This window comes from Coenobita brevimanus, chromosome 35 (assembly GCF_032717465.1).
Source record: "Coenobita brevimanus isolate Jiangsu-jjx chromosome 35, ASM3271746v2, whole genome shotgun sequence".
NCBI lineage: Eukaryota > Metazoa > Arthropoda > Malacostraca > Decapoda > Coenobitidae > Coenobita > Coenobita brevimanus.
The window spans coordinates 1,068,438-1,088,326 of NC_136988.1; the positions used below are offsets into that span (position 1 = coordinate 1,068,438).

The 19,889-nt window shown below is 40.8% G+C and overlaps 1 protein-coding gene across 1 annotated transcript in view; it reads left to right on the forward strand.

Annotated features, from left to right (window-relative positions):
• Positions 1–19,889, forward strand: part of Patronin (calmodulin-regulated spectrin-associated protein patronin) — a 111,695-nt gene that overhangs the window by 26,599 nt on the left and 65,207 nt on the right. The window contains exons 5-10 of the mRNA XM_080269650.1: positions 807–1,051; positions 2,852–2,982; positions 10,046–10,219; positions 13,504–13,641; positions 16,543–16,920; positions 19,293–19,443. Coding sequence (XP_080125776.1) covers positions 807–1,051; positions 2,852–2,982; positions 10,046–10,219; positions 13,504–13,641; positions 16,543–16,920; positions 19,293–19,443 — 1,217 coding nt within the window. The remainder of the gene's footprint in view (positions 1–806; positions 1,052–2,851; positions 2,983–10,045; positions 10,220–13,503; positions 13,642–16,542; positions 16,921–19,292; positions 19,444–19,889) is intronic.

Consider the following 19,889-nt stretch of genomic DNA (forward strand, 5'->3'; position numbering starts at 1 on the left):
GGAAACACTCTTTTAATACCTGAATGAAGAATAAAGAATGTAAATGAAGGACAACCTCTCAGATCAGCTGTTTGGTTAGGAGAGGCAGGGTGGGCCAAAAAATAAATGACTTGCTACCTGTCACTTCAGCGCTCTCTCTCTCTCTCTCTCTCTTTTAGAAGGGGTGAGTGGGTCCCATGGCCTTCCCCCCTTGCCACCGTCACTCCAACGCCGAATATATAGTAATTTAATTGTATCCAGTATTAAATAAGACCTTTTATAGTCAGTATGTTAAGGCAAGAAACTGTGTAGCTGAAAATTACACTGTTTGCCTGGTCGTCAGTAAATGTAATATAGTGGAGAGGTATAAGAGAGGGGGGAGCTGGGGGGGAGGGCAGCGAAATGGTGGGGGACAGGGCGACTTGGAGGCGATTTGTTTGTGGCCACCACTTATGGGATTAAGGCGTCTGGCAGTAGAGATAGACTTGTTTATTATAGTCGCGGCGCACGACTCTGAGGTTGTCATTATCGTACCCTGGCAACCCACCTTTCAAAAGTACGTCTGAATTTGTATCATATTATACACAAATCTTATTATTATGCATGAATATATTACACACGAATATTATACACAAACATATTATACACGAATCACATGCGTTTCATATTATATACTAAATCAGATTCACTTTTGAATGGTAGGTTGCCAGGGTACGATAATGACAACCTCAGAGTCCTGCGCTGCAACTATAGTAACTGTAATGTAATGTAGTATAGTTGCTTGTTTGTTAGGTACTGTAATATTTCATCCTTCCCCTCCCCCGCAGGAACAGGACCTGCCTGTGTTTCCTCGTATCCAGGATCTAAGCGACCTGAGTGACGGTATCGGCCTGGCAGCCTTGATAGCCTTCTACTGCCCACAAGAGCTGTCGTGGCGGGACATTGCCGTGGCCGACCCTCCCTCCATCGCTGACTCTCTATACAACATTGGTCTCGTCATTAAATTCTGCCAGGAGAGCCTTCCCTACAACCCCTGCCTCCTCACCAAAGAAGATATTGTTTACATGCACAGGTCAGAGCACTGAGAAGTTGTGTACTGTAGTGAAATGAGTTCATGGATATGGAGAGGGGACTGTATTGTTATTATTATTATTATTATTATTATTTTTATGTGATCGAAAGTGTTAGGAGAAATATATTGAAGTGATTTGGAAGATACTGTTTATATGCACAGGTTAGAACGCTGAGAAAGTTGTGTAATGTAGTGTAATTCGTTCATGGACATGTTTATTGTTATTATTATTATTATTATTATTATTGTTGTTATTATTATTATTATTATTATTATTACTATATTAATCACTCTCATCTTAAATGTCAGGACCAACTTGCCTAGCCCTGGGGCCCAATGCTCCTCATGGGGCAAGGTAGGATTGGATGATGGATGGATGGATTATTATTATTATTATTATTATTATTATGTGATAGAAAGTGTTAGGAGAAATACATTAAGGTGGTTTGGCGATGTAGCTGACACGTGCAAGCATGTCAGAGCCTCTATAAACAAAACAAAATGATAAGGTGGTGTCAGGTGTGTGTGTATGAGGTGGAGCTAGGATTCCAGGAGCTGAAATGGTAAGTTAATGAGTGTGTGGTCCATTTCATAGGCCATACTGGTGATTACTTATGCCACTGGCTTGTATTTTTCCTCTCCATGCATTCCCGATGATGATGATGATGATGATGATGATGATGATGATGAGAGTGGTGGTGATGATGGTGAAGATGGTGGTGATGGTGATTATGATGATGATAAGGAGGAGGAGGAGGAAAATTATGATGATGATGATGAAAATGGTGATGGTGATGAAAATGATTATGGTGATGATTATGAGGAGGATAGTGATGATGATGATGATGGTGGTGGTGATGATGGTGATGAAGATGATAATGATGGTGATGATGATGATGATGATGGTGGTGGTGATGATGGTGATGAAGATGATAATGATGGTGATGATGATGATGATGAGGAGGATAGTGATGATGATGATGATGGTGATGAAGATGATAATGATGGTGATGAAGATGATGGTGGTGATGATGATGATGATGATGATGGTGAAGATGATAATGATGGTGTTGATGATGATGATGGTGATGATGATGATGATGATGAGGAGGAGGTGGAGGAGGAGGATAGTGATGATGATGATGATGATGATGATGATGATGGTGATGATGATGATAATGGTGGTGATGATGGTGATGATGATGGTTTAATTGTAGATCATAATTTATACATGTCCTACTCCAAGTGACCTTGTAATAGGATGAGTTAATCATAAACATCACCTTCATTCATCATAATAATGAATATATACAATAATAATAAATGAATAATAATAAATCTCACCTTCATTCCTAAATAATAATAATAAATATATAAATAGAGTATAAATGAATAATAAGAGTAATAAATGAATAATAATAAACCTCACCTTCGTCTCACACAGCTCAGTCAAGCAGATAAATATATAAACAGTAATAAATGAATAATAATAGTAATAAATGAATAATAATAGTAATAAATGAATAACAAGAGTAATAAATTAATAATAATAAACCTCACCTTCGCCCCACACAGCTCAATCAAGCAGATAAACGTATAAATATAGTAATAAATGGATAATAATAGTAATAAATGAATAATAAGAGTAATAAATGAATAATACTGAATCCCACCTTCACCCCATGCAGCTCAGTGAAGCAGATAAATGTATAAATAGGTAGTAGACTGATAATAAGAGTAATAAGTGAATAACAAGAGTAATAAGAGAATAATAACAAACCTCGCCTTCACCCCATGCAGCTCGGTGAAGCAGAATGTCTTGGCGTTTGCGGCGGAACTGTTCTTTCTCCTCGAGCTGGAGCCGGTGTCCTGCGTGTCCCTCCCAGGCACGAAAAAAATGTCCACGAAATACATCCAGCTCTCGTCACCAGGTTTGTGGCCCTCCGGTTGTAAACAAACGGATTTTTCCTGTTTTTTTCTCCGCGTTTCCCTTTTCCTCTCTTTCAGGGTGATGGTGGTGATGATGGTGATGATGGTGGTGATGATGGTGAAGCCCAAGGATTATGAGTGTATGGGATTTTCTTGTTTTTCACTTTTCCTTGCCCTCAGGATGGTGAATGTGATGATGATAGTGATGGTGGTGGTGATGATGATGATGATGGTGGTGGTAAAGGTGGTGATGATGAAGATAATGGTACAGGTGGTGATGGTGATGATGAAGATAATGGTAAAGGTGGTGATGATGAAGATGAAGATGGTGATAAAGATGGTGATGATGAAGATGGTGATGAAGGTGGTGATGGTGATGATGAAGATGGTGATAAAGGTGGCAATGATGATGAAGATGGTGATGATGATGATGAAGATGGTGATGAAGGTGATGGTGATGATGATGAAGATGGTGATAAAAGTGGCAGTGATGATGAAGATGGTGATAAAGGTGGTGGTGGTGATGATAATTACACGTTTGCAGCGCTGTCACAAACTACACTGGGCGGGATCTGTTAATAAGACACACTGATCTGTTGAAGGATCTGTCTATCTATCTATCTATTGCCAGACGCCACAATCCCGTAAGGGGTGGCCATTTGACTTTGAGTTAGTTGTTTTACGAGGAGGGGCACTAATCCTCCACCAACCCACTTGTTGACACATAGGGAGCACATATTGTTTGGTTATATGGTTACCACCCAGCGTTGAAAATGGTTTCTTGGCTTACAGGAAACCATTTGGCTTGTCACTCAATGTAAAGCCACCTGTAAAGGAAAGAAAAGCAATAAGAAGTGACAGGAAAGATGGGAGAAATAGGAAGAGAGGAGGACAGGCACAGAAAAAGAATGATAAAGGTGAAGGAAGAAGTAGGCAGCACTACATCAAGTGAGTGGATGATGGTGAGAAATAGGAAGAGAGGAGGACAGGCACAGAAAAATAATGATAAAGGTGAAGGAAGAAGTAGGCAGCACTACATCAAGTGAGTGGATGATGGTGAGAAATAGGAAGAGAGGAGGACAGGCACAGAAAAAGAATGATAAAGGCTAAGGAAGAAGTAGGCAGCACTACATCAAGTGAGTCACTGTATATTATTTTCTCTCTCTCAGCTGGTCTTTGGAAGAAGAACACTTAATTCTGTTTTTCCCCCCACCCTGTAAAACAAATAACTCGGAGTCAAATGGCCACCCCTTATGGGATTATGGCATCTGGCAATAGACAGATAGATAGATATAAACACACAGACGTTGGAAGGAACACATGAATAATTCCGTTTTTTCCCCATATATAAACACACACACGTTGGAAGGAACACATGAATAATTCCGTTTTTTCCCCATATATAAACACACACACGTTGGAAGGAACACATGAATAATTCCATTTTTTCCCCGCATATATAAACACACAGACATTGGAAGGAAAAACACAAGAATAATTCTGTTTTTTTCCCCATATATAAACACACGGACATTGAAAGAAAACACATAAATAATTCCGTTTTTCCCCGCATATCTAAACACACGGACATTGAAAGAAAACACATGAATAATTCTGTTTTTTCCCCGCATATCTAAACACACAAGCATTGGAAGGAAAAACAAATAATATTTTTTTCCCCTGTATATAGACACACAGACATTGGAAAGAAAACACATAAATATTTCTGTTTTTCCCTGCATATCTAAACACACAGACATTGGAAGGAAAAACACAAATAATTCCGTTTTTTTCCCCGTATATAAACACACGGACGTTGGAAGGAAAAACACAAATAATTCCGTTTTTTCCCCATATATAAACACACGGACGTTTGATCACAGGAAGAAGATATATTATAATTTGTGTTTTATGAGGAGCATTGACAAGGCCAAAGAGTCGTACTGGTACTTTGGGGGCTGTGAGCTGGGGGGAGGGCAGCAAAATGGCAGGGGACAGGGTGACATGGAGGCGATTTGTTTGTGGCCACCCCTTACGGGATTAAGGCGTCTGGGAATTGGTAGATGGGTATAGATAGATAGTCAAAGCAATAAGTCTGGCAATAGATAGATGGATATAGATAGATAGAGTCAGAGCAATAAGTCTGGCAATAGATAGATGGATATAGATAGATAGACAGCCAATGCAATACGAGTCTGGCAATAGATAGATGGATATAGATAGATAGACAGTCAAAGCAGTCAGCTTTATATGTGATTCTAGTTTTCACTCAGATAGATCATGTTCAAAGTACATTTATTTTTAGAGTAACTGTATGAGCTTCAGTAAAATCATAGACAGGTTAACCACGCGGGCAGTAAAGTATCAGTATTAAGTAGTAAAGTATCAGTATTAAGTAGTAAAGTATCAGTATTAAGTAGTAAGGTACCAGGATTAGTAAAGGAGTGGTTGCCTTGTGTCTTCGAAGGTAAGAGAAGTGTGGATAGTCTTTATTTTACACACAAGGGACAAGGAGGGCCGTCATCGGGGTGTCAGAGTAGGTATGAACATCCTCTCTCTTTTATTACTCCATGTCTGGGTGTCCTCACATGTCCAGTCAGAATTTTTCTTTGGTGGTTTGGGCACTTTTGATTATCCATCTGCACTCCCAAGATATCCATTCGTTTCTATGTGGACCCTCGAGGCTCTTATAACTTCAGTGGAAATTACATGAGCTCTCGTAACCCTTTGCCTGAAAATACAGAAACAGACACTCATTTTACGGTTGACTTACGGTGTATTATTGTAACTTTTAAGCACAAATTTTTTCTTATGATTTCCACCCTCATTTCTCTTACGATTTCCTCCCCCCATACAGTGACTATGATATCTAGTTTTTCAGTATTTAATAATTTTTCTCACCTATATGGCTTCCAGAACACCAAATTTGTCATCCTATTGGTTTTCAATATATCCAAATTATAAAACAAGGGTGTGCTTTACTTTGCATTGTATTTTTGGCAACATTGATGAAAAACGAAAGGGACCCCCAAAAAGTATCTTGACTGAGAATTATAAACACAGATATTTATTTTGACTTGCTGTGGACGATAATGATAATCACGTAGGCTCCCCAGAATGACTAAAAATAATGACTGATAATTATAAACATCGATATTTATTTTTCCTGTGGGTGATAATATTTTGCCCACGGAAACGCACCCGCCAGTCGAAGGGTTAAATGCTTGTTTATATATCACTGCTTGTTGGTGGTTGACGTGTGCTTCCTCGTCACAGCCAGCCCTGTGTGTGGTGGTGCTTTTGAGGATGAAATGCTGGACGGTGATTGGTGTGTTTTTTTACCTCTAGATTTAGCCCTTCCACTATGACAACATCTCCCCTGTAATATTATGATCTTGTTAATGTCATGCAGTTTTATTCAGTTTAAGTGAGATCTGGTAAAGGAAAAGTTAAAGTTCTCTCCATTAACTCCCTCCTGTACAGTCACCCCAAGAACTGATGGCAGAGTATCCAGAACTTTTTGATCAGTGATAATGCACATACAGTACAGAGAGACTGAAGCATTCTGAAACTCTGCCATGACTTCTTGGGGCGACTGTACAAAGACATGGCACAGATGAGGAGCCTACAGGTGGTGACGCTGTGCACTCTGGCCGGAACAGCTGCATGTCCACCTGGGAACCAAACCTCCTCGTATTTCCTTGCACCTCGCTGTGGGGAATGACTTTGCTCTGATCCTGGTGAGGTGATGTCTACCTGAAGGGGGTGCTGACTCCCTACACAATTTATTTACAGTATACACCTTTAGGACGACCCCAGAGAACTACTTGTTTACCAGACAGTCTGAAGTTAAGCAAAAACAATAGTAGTAGTACAGTGACGTCTATTGCCTCACGCTTGCTGGCATCGGATGTTTTTGTACTGTTTGGGGAGACTTGTCATAGTGAAGGGGTTAACGCCATTTGGCCAACAACATTCTTATCTCACCATAATGTCATATTTAACATTACCAGCCGTGTACATGTGCTGCAGTCCTCCTTTGCTTTCTAACCTTTTTTTTTCCAGTGAACAAGTAGCACACAGTCAATCCTTGAGTAACACACGGTTGAGTAGCACGGTCCTCCTCCAGCCCCTTTCTTTCGTGTTACTCGATGATTGACTGTGGTTGATGTCCTGCAAACCTTTCAGCCTTTAAGTGCAAATATAACCGATATATTAACCCCATTCTTATGCACTTTTTTAGCATTAGACACTAAATTATTACACTGTTATACCTAAAACCCATGTCATATAAATCTATCAGCTCTGCAATGGCTGAAATGAATTTAGATTTTGAAATGTGTATAACCGTGTCTCTGAATTTTCAAACTTTCAGCCATCTTGTCCTGAATAATTTAAACATGGGACTTCCTGTAAATATTTGAATTCTATACAGTATGCTTTGTACATATCAGGAAAACCTGTTTGTTACCATTGTATAGTGCACTAGTAGAAAGGTGTTAGAGAGAGAGAGAGAGAGAGGAATTAGCTGAGAAACAAGGAAGGAAGGAATAGGTAGAGAGAGAGAGAGAGAGCAGTAGAAAGGGAACAGGTTGAGAATATATGTGGGTTGGAGAAGATAGGAGAGATGTAAAGTTTGAAATGTTGTTGTTTAGAGGATAGAAGAGTGTGTGGATAGATAGCAGGATCATACAAAGCATGGGTATAGATAGCATGAAGATGAGAGTTTGTATGAGTGAGTGTAAGGGTGTGAGGTGGCAGAGAAGAGCAAGAATGTGGGTGAATGTGGCAGGGGAATGTGTGAGAAAGCAAGACATGGACTGAAAAAGCAATGGAATGGTGAGAGAGAAAATTGGGTGGAAAGTAGGAATGGAAATGTATGTGTGTATGAGTGAGTGTAAGGGTGTGAGGTGGCAGAGAAGAGCAAGAATGTGGGTGAATGTGGCAAGGGAATGTGTGAGAAGGAGAATGGAAACCAAAAAATTAATTGTGAAAGATAAAATTGGATGGGAATTATAAATGTAAATATGTGTTAAGAGTTTTACCACAGTTTATGACCCACAAGAAAATAGATTGGGATTAATTGATTAGGATTAGGGGCATTTTTGTGTGGATTTCTTGGCTGTGAATGGAAATAAGACTTCTGAAGGCTTGAATGATAAGTGAAGGAATCAGTGACCCACATCGCTTGGCATTCTGTTTATAATTCCCTTTAACAGTGTCCCATTCCTTTCTGTGGCATCTTCACACTCTTATTTAGTAGAGGGATACAGGATTAGATGATAATGGCCATGTGCTTATTGATTCTAGAGAGAGAGTAATAACTGGAATGCAGACATGAGTGATTGATGATGATGATGGGAGTTGGTGATTGGAATTAATGTTTTAATTAGGACACACACATGAATGACTGATGATGATGGGTGAATTGGCCAGTGTAATTGGTACAGTATTTTAATTGGAACATACATACATTGATGATGATGGGTAAATTGTCCAGTGTAATTGGCACAGTATTTTAATTGGAACACACATACATTGAGTGTGAGCTCAGGAATACGAGACTGAATAGGGGAGCTGCCAGAGATCGAGCAGCATGGAGAGCCGCCATTAGGTGACCAAGGCCGACGCATTCAAGCATGTTGAAGCCTTCAAAAAACGAAATGAAACAAACACACACACATGAATGATTGATGATGATGCGTGAATTCACGAGTGAAATTTGTATCTTGATTGGAACACACAAATAAATGATTGATGATGATGGGTAAAACTGAGTGAAACTGGTACGTATTTTGATTGAAACACACGCATAAACGATTGGTGATGTGTGTGAATTTGAGAGTGTATCAGAAATAAAACTAGAACACACATGACTGACTGATGATGGTGGGTTAATTGGATCTTGAATTTGGCTCACTGTTATCTGGTTTTTGTTTTTTCTTGAAGGGAACAATTTTATGGGCATCTGGCCTTTGATTCCTCCTTCCATGCATTAAAATGAAAAAAAGATGGTCGATGATGATGGGCAAATAGGTGAGTGAAATCAATATTGTAGGGTGATTAACTGAAAGAAATATAACAGGGAAAGGTGATTTACAAAAAAAATTACAGTAAAAGGTGACAGTTCTGATATGTACTTAGCTGCTGATAGATTTCATGGCTGTGATTCATTGGTTCTGTGGATTCGATTACCTTAACACTAACCTCATTTTTGTATTTATCTTTGCCACTAACCTCATGCCAAGCCACTCTCGCTGGAATGTATTGGGTGTGGGCGCTGTTGCATCATGAAATACGTGGAGGCAACACAATTCTCTTCATTTATAACTGTATTGGCATCAGTGTGTGTGTCTGATTTCTTGTAAACCCTGTACAAAAACAGACAGGGGACCGGGCGGCATGGAGGGGATTTGTTTGTGGCCACCCTTTATGGGATTAAGGCGTCTGGCAATAGATAGATAGATAGACAAAAAGATGTATAAAATATTTGGAGGGATCGTACTCACCTTCAAAAATTTAATTGTACTGTGAGGATGCATGAGTCTTGTTTGAATTTTGAACTTTTTTAAAACTCAGGTTGAACTGAAATTGGTCTCTCCTCACAGTGAACACAATTTGAACACACAATTCATCCATTTTAAATTCATGGTACTCTGAAATGAGACACAGTGTGGATTAGGTTTTCTAGTGACATTATTCATAGGAGTGTTCCTCATAGATGATTTGACATGTTGAACTTTGGGACATCATTTTCGTTTTATTATCTTATTCTTGCCATCTCCTGTCCATTTTATTTTTATTCGTCACCGACTTCACAACTGATGGGATTAATATGGCCATGATACCCCCCCTGTAAAGTGTGAGAAGGCTTTACTTACATGAATAAAGTTGCCCTCAGAAGTAAAGATGAAAGGATGTCACTCCATTTGTAAGGGTAAATCAGACACACATATCTGGTGCCATGTGTGGGGTGTGGGTAGAGGTGTAGTGTGTATAGAGGTGTAGTGTGTATAGAGGTGTGTGTATGCAGCTCCATATGCTTGGGTACTGGCCGCTACACAGGTGGTGGTGGTGGGTGTAGTGGGTGGAGTGGGTACCAGCGGAGTATGAGGGTGATCCCGGACCTTCGGGCCAGCCTCTCCCCCTCCTCCGCTCCTTCTACCGCCTCCTCCTCCTATTCTTCCGCCCGGTCTTCCTCCCACTCCCAGCAGAGGTCGCCCTATTCCACACTAAGAGGTATTACAGGATCTTTCCCTCCCACTCCCGCCCCCTTTCCCCTCCCGCCCACATTTCACCTTTCAAGTGGCATGCTTGAAGCTTGTGATTTCTGTTGGCCATTTGAGTTCAGAGGCTGAGGGTTTTTTTGATTATTATTATTTTCCCATCTGGCCATATCATCTTCAAATCTAACTGTGATATGTGTAAGAAATAAATTTTTAGCACTACTGAGTAAAATATTCTTGTTGGTAGCACAGGTAAAGTAGCAGTTTTATCTTTCTTTGTCTTTTTTGTTAGGTGTCTGTATGTCGATAGATAGATTTTTAAAGTTTTTCTCATTCTAACCAAATTAACCCCCATAACATCAACCCAAACTAACTCCCCATTATCTGCTTTCCGTGTCTCATGCCTTGCGGAGGAGTGCAGCACTGAGGGTCCACAAATTTATAGTAAACATTGCTAAAAGGCTCGGCACTTAAAATGCTACCCAAAGTTATCTGTTAGCTTAGCCTTCAGCAGATTAAGTGGCTCCCAGTGTTTATGTTTTTATATTCGTATTTTCTGTTTCTTTGTTTGTTTTGTGTATTTTTTGTGGGATTTCTTGTCTGTGTGCCTTTTCTTCCTTGCAGTGTTTATATATTTTGTGTGGTGATGTCTCTCTCTCTCTCTCTCTCTCTCTCTCTCTCTCTCTCTCTCTCTCTCTCATGTTTCTGCCCTGATTATTATTTTTATTTTTATTACTTTTTTCTTTGCTTGGCGATGTTTCTTTCGTTTTTTGTGTTTGTGCCCTGATTTTTATTATTATTAATATTATTCTCAAATGTCAGGACCAACTTGCCAACCCCTGGGCTTCTACGCTCCTCATGGGGTGGCATAGGCTTGGATGGTGGATGGATTATTATTATTATTTTTGATATTATTATTATTCCTTTTTTCTTTGGTGGTTTGTATCTTTCTTTTTGTTTCTACTTACCCCTTTTTATTATTATTATTTTTATTATTTTTATTATTATTATCATTATTATTGTTGTCTTTTTCAGCTGTATGACTGTGATATCCTAATTCTCATTTTCTTTCCATTCTAAATCTAAAAAGTAATATTCTCAGTCCTCCATAGGGTTTAAATTAAGTGTATATCTCCTCACTACACTCCTACATAAATCTTTACTGTCACTGCATTCGATAAACTCAGTGTAGACTAAATGTAGAGTGTTGCTAAATGTCTCTCTCATGCAAGCTTCATGTCCAGTGTGGCCAAGATATTTTCCACTATTTCTTATCTTGTCTGTTGGCTTTTTTTTGGAAATATAGCGCCATAGAGTTTAATATTTATCGTTCTCTTTCCCTTTTCTGCTCCTGGCTTAGTATAGCGTCATAGAGGAAGTTAAGATTTATCCCTGTCTTGCTTCCTGCTTATCTGTATTCCTCTTTCAATATGTAGGCAGCCTCGTTGACCTAATGGGAGACTCTGGGTCATATATAGTCACCGAATAGTCGCCTATTTGTCACGGCTACTCCTCATAGTCACCAGATAGTCACCTGTATAAAATGACTCCTCTCATAGTCAGCAGATAGTCGCCTACTTGTCACAGCTTCTCCTCATAGTCAGCAGATAGTTGCCTACTTGCCACAGCTCCTCCTCAGAGTCAGCAGATAGTCACCAATTTGCCTTGACTCTTGCTCATAGTCACCAGATAGTCGCCTACTTGCCACGGCTCTTCCTCATAGTCACCAGATAGTCACCTATTTGTCTCGGATCTTTCTCTATAACAATCGCATGCCTGTCTTTCTCCCAGCATAGAATTTCTTTATTACTGCTTATGTCTGTACTGTCTCTCTGCTGTTGTCTTGAAAATATTGTTTGGTCATTCAGTACCAGGACAGATGATTTCAGGAATGTTGATTTGTGATGTAAGAGCAATAAGAAAAAGGTTTATAATATGACAGCAGTAAAAAAAAAAAAAAAATTGTTTATAATTTGACAGTGGTAGAAAAAGTTTTTAACAGTAAAAAAAAAAATTATAATTTGGCAACAGTAAAAGAAAGTTTATTTATGATTTGAAAACAGCCAAAAAAAAAGTTTATAATTTGACAACCATACAAAAAAGTATATAATTTGACAAAAAATAAGTCTATACAGTAATTTGACAGCAGTAAAAAAGGTTTAATTATAATTTAAGAGCAGTAAAGAAAATGGTAATGTAATGGCAGTAAAAAAAAAAAAGATTTTATTAAGATCAATAAAAGAAAAAGTTGATATGTACCGGTATGTAGTAACAGGGGGTGGGGAAATATATATATATATATATAAGCAACGTTGGGTCTGGTTAGTACTTGAATGGGTGACCGCCTGGGAACACCAGATGCTGTTGGCATCCCTACGTGTCAAGTGGGGTTGGTGGAGGATTAGTGCCCCTCCCTGTAAAACAATTAACTCTAAGCCCTTGGCCACCCCGTTTGGGATACATGGCGTCTGGCAATGAATGAATGAAAATATATATATATATATATATATATATATATATATATATATATATAGTGTAACAGTAGTAAAACAGAGTTGATCTATAAAGAAAGAGAAAATAAGAGGAGTCAGGAGAAAGACAAAGTAGGGGAGTCAGAAGAAAAACAGAGAAAGTAATTAGAGAAAGTAAGAGGAGTTAAAAGAAAGACAGCTAAAGCAATTTGAGAAACTCAGGAGGAGTCAGAAGAAAGACAGTTAGAGAGAGAGTAATTTGAGAAAGTTTGAGGAGCCAAAAGAAAGACAGGTAGAGAAAGGAAGAGAAATCAAGAAAGTTAGAGAAAGTAAGAGGAGTTGGAAGAAAGACAGGTAGAGAAACTGATTAGAGAAAGTAAGAGGAGTCAGAAGAAAGACAGGTAGAGTAATTTGAGAAAGTATGAGATGTCAGAGGAAAGACAATTAAAGTAATTTGAGAAAGTAAGAGGAGTCAGAAGAAAGCTAGTTAGAGAAAGAGGAGTGAGAAGACAGTTAGACAAAGCAAGAGGAATAAAAAAAGAAAAAAAAAGGCAAAATAGAGAAAGTAAGAGGAGTCAGAAGAAAGACAGGTAGAGAAAGTAAGAGGAGTCAGAAGAAAGACAGGTAGAGAAAGTAAGAGGAGTCTAGAGAAAGTAAGAGGAGTGCATTGCCATTGTGACGAGTGCGTTGCCATTGCCATCCTCATTATATTGGAATGGAGGGTTGCCAGAGTCTCCCATTAGCGTCAAACGAGGGTGTTAATGAGGTGGGTCGCTGAGGGGAGGTACGGTGAGGCCACTGACCCCAGATGTCACTGGCATATCAGGTCGGGTCGGAGGCAAGTCCCCATCCTCAGGGGGAAGCACGGCGGGATCGGTGACGGGATCGGGGACGGGACTCAGGCGGCAGCAGTCCCTCACCGAGCACGAGAGGCCGCGCAGGGACCGCGTCTCCGTCCATGAGGGTAAACGTGCATGTCCCCCGGCACACCCCACACCCCCCTAACATCTCCCAGGGTGTAGCCATGTGTAGCACTGGGGTGATTGACAGGATTTGGGTGTATGTGTATTTACCAACATCTCATAACCAGCTTAGTGGAGACAGTATAGCCACTGACTGCATGGACCCGATGATAGGAAAGGAAATCCAGTGTTTAAAGCAGGGGTGGAAGCTGCTGTGTGTGGAGGATGGCAGTGATATAGGACAGAGAAACAGATATACTTACAGGGTTGACTGGGCTTGTGTAGGTGTGTAAGTACAGCCACTAATACAGGTACTTACAAGGTTGACTTGGCTTGTGTAGGTATGTAAGTACAGTCACCAAGATACTTACAGGGTTTACTTAGCTTATGTAGGTGTGTAAGTACAGTCACTACAGATACTTACAGGGTTTACTTGGCTTGTGTAGGTGTGTAAGTACAGTCACTAAGATACTTACAGGGTTTACTTGGCTTGTGTAGGTGTGTAAGTACAGTCACTACAGATACTTACAGGGTTGACTTGGCTTGTGTAGGTGTGTAAGTACAGTCAGTAATACGGATACTTACAGGGGTTAACTTGGCATGTGTAAGTACGGCATGTAAGTACAGTCACTACTACAGATACTTACATTATTATTATTGTTATTATTATTATTATTATTATTTTTATTTTTTTTAATTTTTATTACTGTATTATTAACAAAGTTCTGTACAGTACATCCCCACAGTATGCGAGTTCCGAGTACGCGATCCCCCATGTACGCAAGGAGCCATTTTTTTATTAATTTTATTTTAGTGTATTTTTTATTCGTACGCGAATTGAATTCCTTGTAAGCGAGACGGGCAGCGTAGAGCGGCCCAGATCCAGGGTTACTCCAAGTACGCGACATTGCCCCCCCAAGAAGTGATAACGGTAGCCTACACTCCACCCACCTTCAGCCATAATCTTGTTGGTGTAGTTAATTATAGCCTTGTTGATTTACCTAATAAAGCCATAATCTTGTATGTTTACTTTATCTTAGGTAATATGTCTTAGATAGTTTCCCTGTCTAGTACAATGCTTAGGTCTGAAAGGCTTCTCAAGGGTTGCCCATGAAGGGGGGGTGCCACCCATATGTAATTTTTCCCATAAGTTTATGTATTCACAGTACACGAATTCCTAGTACGTGATGTCCTCTGCCGCCCACATAGGCACGTACTAGGGGGATGTAGTTTTATTATTATTATTATTAGTATTAGTATTATTATTGTTATTATTATTACTGTATTATTAACAAATCATTTTTCAAAGCTATTTTCATGCATTACAACCTCATTTCATTTTAGATATATTTAAAGTGCTGTACTGTATAGCCTAGAAATAATGTATATAGGTATTCCATCTCTCTCTCTCTCTCTCTCCCACACACACACACACACACACACACACACACACACACACACACACACACACACACACACACACACACACACACACACACACACACACACACACACACACTCGCTGGTGCAGTGGTAACGCTCTCGCCTGCCAACTGGTGGACAGGAGTTCGCGCCTCGCTCAGGTTGCGAAAAGTTTCACTGACGAAGTGGATGGTTACTGTCCCCCTTGAGCAAGGGGACGGGTGTGTGGGTGTGTGAAGGTCACAGCCTTGCCCTTAGATCGGACTATATGAGCTCTCAGCTCCCTTCCGGGAGGGTAAAAGCTGACGATCACGACCATCAAGTGATCCTGACCGACCCGGTGAATTACACACACACACACACACACACACACACACTCTCTCTCTCTCTCTCTCTCTCTCTCTGACCTTGGATCCACATGCAAAATTCTACACTCTTTCCACTTCAGCCTGGCCTAAAATTGCCATCTCTCCATCTTGAATACTGAACTATTAATGGGAGAGCGCTAGAATAGGATGCTAGTCATGAAGAAGTGCCATGGAAGGGATGTAGGGCCATGGTATTGTCTTATCCAGCCCCTCAGCAACTTAAAATAAACAGCAAAAGGACGGTAGATAAGTAAATAAATAAATACAGTAATCAATAAGTGTTTGCCAAGTTACGGTGGACGGACTAGAGTTGCTACTGCTTCCCTGCTGCCTACTTGCATGACTCCTACTGCTTTACCTGCTATGGGGATGCTCCTTTGACTCGTCTTTATTGTATGTCTTGTAGTGCCCATATCTTTTCTCTACTAATATTTCTAAACCTTTATTGATGACTAGTTTGGATGTCTAAGGCTGCAGTGTGAAATAAAGTGAATTATTATTATCTATATTGCCCAGTCTTCTTAATACAGAATAATATTGAGGCTGCTTTACCAATAAGGCCACGTGGAATAAAAGCCAGTGTAATTTTAAGAGCAGTAATGTATCTTTAGTTTTTGGCATCTTGTTAGTAAAGAGGGTTTTCAGCATTTTGGGGTGATGTGGCATGCATAATTTGTGTATGGTTAGTAATGATACACTGTTTTGAGGTTTTAATATTTTTTGTGTCAGCAGTTATAGTGTTTTGCCCTCCATGATTTTGGCCACATTTAAAATACAGTTTGTGGCCACCCCTTATGGGATCAAGGCGTCTGGCAATAGATAGATACGGTAGATAAAGCAAATACAATAGGTAGAATGTATGGTGTTGAATAAAATGTGATTTATTTCAGCTGCAAGATGCACAGGAGCACCAAATATATGTTATGAGTGTGGCAGAAGAACTCCTGAGATTTGTGTACAGTTGTTGAGGTGTCATGGTTGGCTGGAGTGTTGTCCTGTGTGTCAGTAGGACAGCTTTGTACTTGACTAACCCTAGTGTGAGTGACTGAAGCAGAGCATAACTAGGCAGTAATGTTGGCACTAACCCCTTGCCTCTTGGCTGTGTGGCCGCAGGTGACGAAGAGGGGGCATGCGGGGGGTTCAACTGGGGGTCTATATACCCCCAGTGGTGGTGGTCATGCAATCATGAGGTGACAGACCGGGAGTGCATATACTGCTGGCGACAGCACCAGTCACAGCCCTTCGGTGATCAGTACTCATACTATCTGGCCTCAGCCCAGACCTGCCAGCCTGGCCAGCAGGAGCCGGCGGGAGCAGTGGCGGGGCGTGGGCTGTATCGGGGCGGGGGTGGGGGTGGGGGCTACCCCCAGGGCCTCAGCTACAACATTCCGGCCAGGGACGCCCCTCCCGCCCACTACCAACACGGTCACAGCCTGTCACATGAGCGTGTAAGGGCGCGGGCCAGCCACCCAGCCCAGTTAGAGGCCTATGGTAAAGTGCTCACCACAAACTTGGCACCCTTCTCCCGGCACGCAGCTGTTGTGCTTCTTAGAGGGGCCTGGTAGCACCTCCATACAACTTGTCCCATCACTTTGGTTCTGATAAATGGCTGCTGGTTGTGTTGAGTGTCATTACGTTTATTATTTGGTTTTAGACGTGCATGGGTTTAGTCCTGTATATGGCCGTGGTTGGATTTACTCAACACGACAGACCCTGAGTTTTAAAAATCAGTTTTGTAATATTATTTTTGTGTTTCTTAAGTTTGCGGAGCTTCTTTTGTTTTCGGTTAAATTATATGTTTGCCATTCTGAAATTTATTTAATGATGAAATTGATATTTGCTTCTAATATTAAGTTTGCTTTGTGCTAATGTGATTTTTATGTAGGTTTAGAATACGCCATTTTTTTTGCATGCATGAAGGCTTGATTAGTATCAATACTTGGTAATGCCAGCAGCCATTTATTGATCCAACAACTAAGAGTAACCATTACTTAAAAGTTTTGAAATTTCATGTGACAGCCTGACTGACTGGTTGGTGGGGATGGCAATAATGACTGACAAGGCCATGTGAACCAAGTATTGATAACATGAAGCTCTAGTGTCCTTCAGCATTCGGCAGACCCTCTCTTAACACCACACACACACAGGGGCGACACTCACACAGTACAGACGTGTGGCAGAGTTGTAGACGTCAGTGGAACAGAACTGGATCGGGGTGTCAAAACTGATTCAGTGACTGTGTTTCAACTTATGTCAGAGAGAAATTACAGAGATATATTACAGAAATGCAGCAGATTTGTAGACGTCAGTGGAACAGAACTGGATCGGAATGTCAAAACACATTCAGTGACTGTGTGTTCCAGCTTATGTCAGAAAGATAATTACACAACTTAACCCGTACCATCCCAGGCATTTTTGCAACTTTATACACACCTAATCCCGGACTAAAACGGAAAAAAATTTTATTGCATAAAACAATCCAAAAGGACATATAAGTCAAGGAAAAGCAAAAAAAGTACTCCTTATAGGAGAAATAAGAGCAGGATGGCCGTCCGTCGTGTTTGTAGCCCAGTTTCCCAAGCCATGAGCTACGTTTTCCCACCCAGCTGGGCGGGATGAGAGAGAATGGGGGGGGGTGAGAATGGGGGATTCCCCTATCTCAGGGTCCTCCAGTGGCTCATATTCCTCCCCAGAATAGTTATCCAGGTCTTTCTCCTCTGAAGAATCACTAAATGAAGGAACAGAAGGGTCCGTGTGACAATTTCAACAGCCTCCTCCAGTCCAGTGAGGTGGAAAAATGACGTGATTTTTGCGACATTCTGACACTATGACGGACAGTGGCACACTGATGTTACCCACCCACGCAGACCCAAACTCAGTACTACAACTGCTTGGACACAGTGTTGCCAATACATTAAGCTACTCCTTAGTAAAAAATTAGTTAGATTAAAGCAGTTTGAGACGTGCTACTGTTCTCAGATTTTGCTATCGGCACCTTCACGTCACTGGGATTAAGCGAGACTCTTGTACTGCCAACACCATGCTGACGGCGGGATTGTACGGGTTAAGGGAGCTGGATATTCTTTGAGGTTTGATGCTTCAGTACTCACACCCCAGTGAAGCTGAATACTGTACACTCACCTTCCCATGGCAGTCTTTGGTACACTTGTATACCTTATCTTGGTGATACAGGGTTACACACACATGTACCGTAGAAAGAGAAGTACTGTACACTGATGCTAATACAGCAGATGGTACACACACACACACACACACACACACACACACACACGGACAAAGAAACAGCACCGTCACAACACTCTTCGTTGGATATGGCCATTAGATTATGGGTCTTTAGTATTATTTTCTGTAGTTATTATTATTTTTAAAGCATTTAGAGTACTAGCAATAGCACAGTGGGTGATTAATAACCAATAGACACTAGGAGCATGAATATGGTACTGTAGTCACGGTGCATGACTCTGAGGTTGTTATTATCGTGCCCTGGCAACCTACCATTCAAAAGTGCGTCTGATTTCGTGTATAATGTGAGACGCATGTGATTTGTGTATAATATGTTCGTGTATAATGATAATTGTATGTAATATATTCGTGCAAAATAATATGATTCGTGGATAATATGGTGCGAAATTGGATGCACTTTTGAATGATAGGTTGCCAGGGTACGATAACGACAACCTCAGAGTCGTGCGCCGCGACTACAGTAACAAAGAAATGGCTAATTTTACCCTTGTTTTACTAGCCTAGTGGATGAGTGACTAACATATAACATGGACACAATTACGATGCCTAGAAAGCAGTGTGTTAGGGATTTTTGTAGTGACCGCCGCCCCTCCTTGCAGGAATGAAGCCAGCTGGTGCCCCAAGTGTAAAGCGGTCTCACTCGATGAACCTCAACGACATGAGTGAGCTACGTTCCCGGCTGGAGCAGCGGTCCGATCGCTACGAGCCCCCACCTTCGTCCTACAACAGTGACTATGGTGGTAGGGATAGGTGAGTGCAGGTGCCACACTGATAGATAAACAGAGAGAGAGAGAATACACAGATAGATAAATAGATAGAGAGATGAGAGGTAGGTAAGCATGGTCCTGAGTAGAGCAGCTGTCCAATCTCTGCCAGTCCCCACCTTCATCCCCCAACAGTGTCTGTGGCAGTAGGGATGGTTGGGTACACGCAGCTTAAGTATGCTTGGGAAGACAGACGCAACGCAGATAAATAGGTAGTGAGATGAGATAAATAGACACTACATAGGTAGATAAATAGATAAGGAGAAAAGAGAGAGATAAGCTTGCAGGTAGACATAGATAAATTTGTCATTGCTGTAATTTCTCATTTAAGTTCCGTTTTTTATGCAGTACAGTACAAATGAGGAAGTGAAGGAGTGTTGTGGTGTGGATGTGGATGTAATGGAAAGCGTTAGGAGAAATACACTGAGGTGC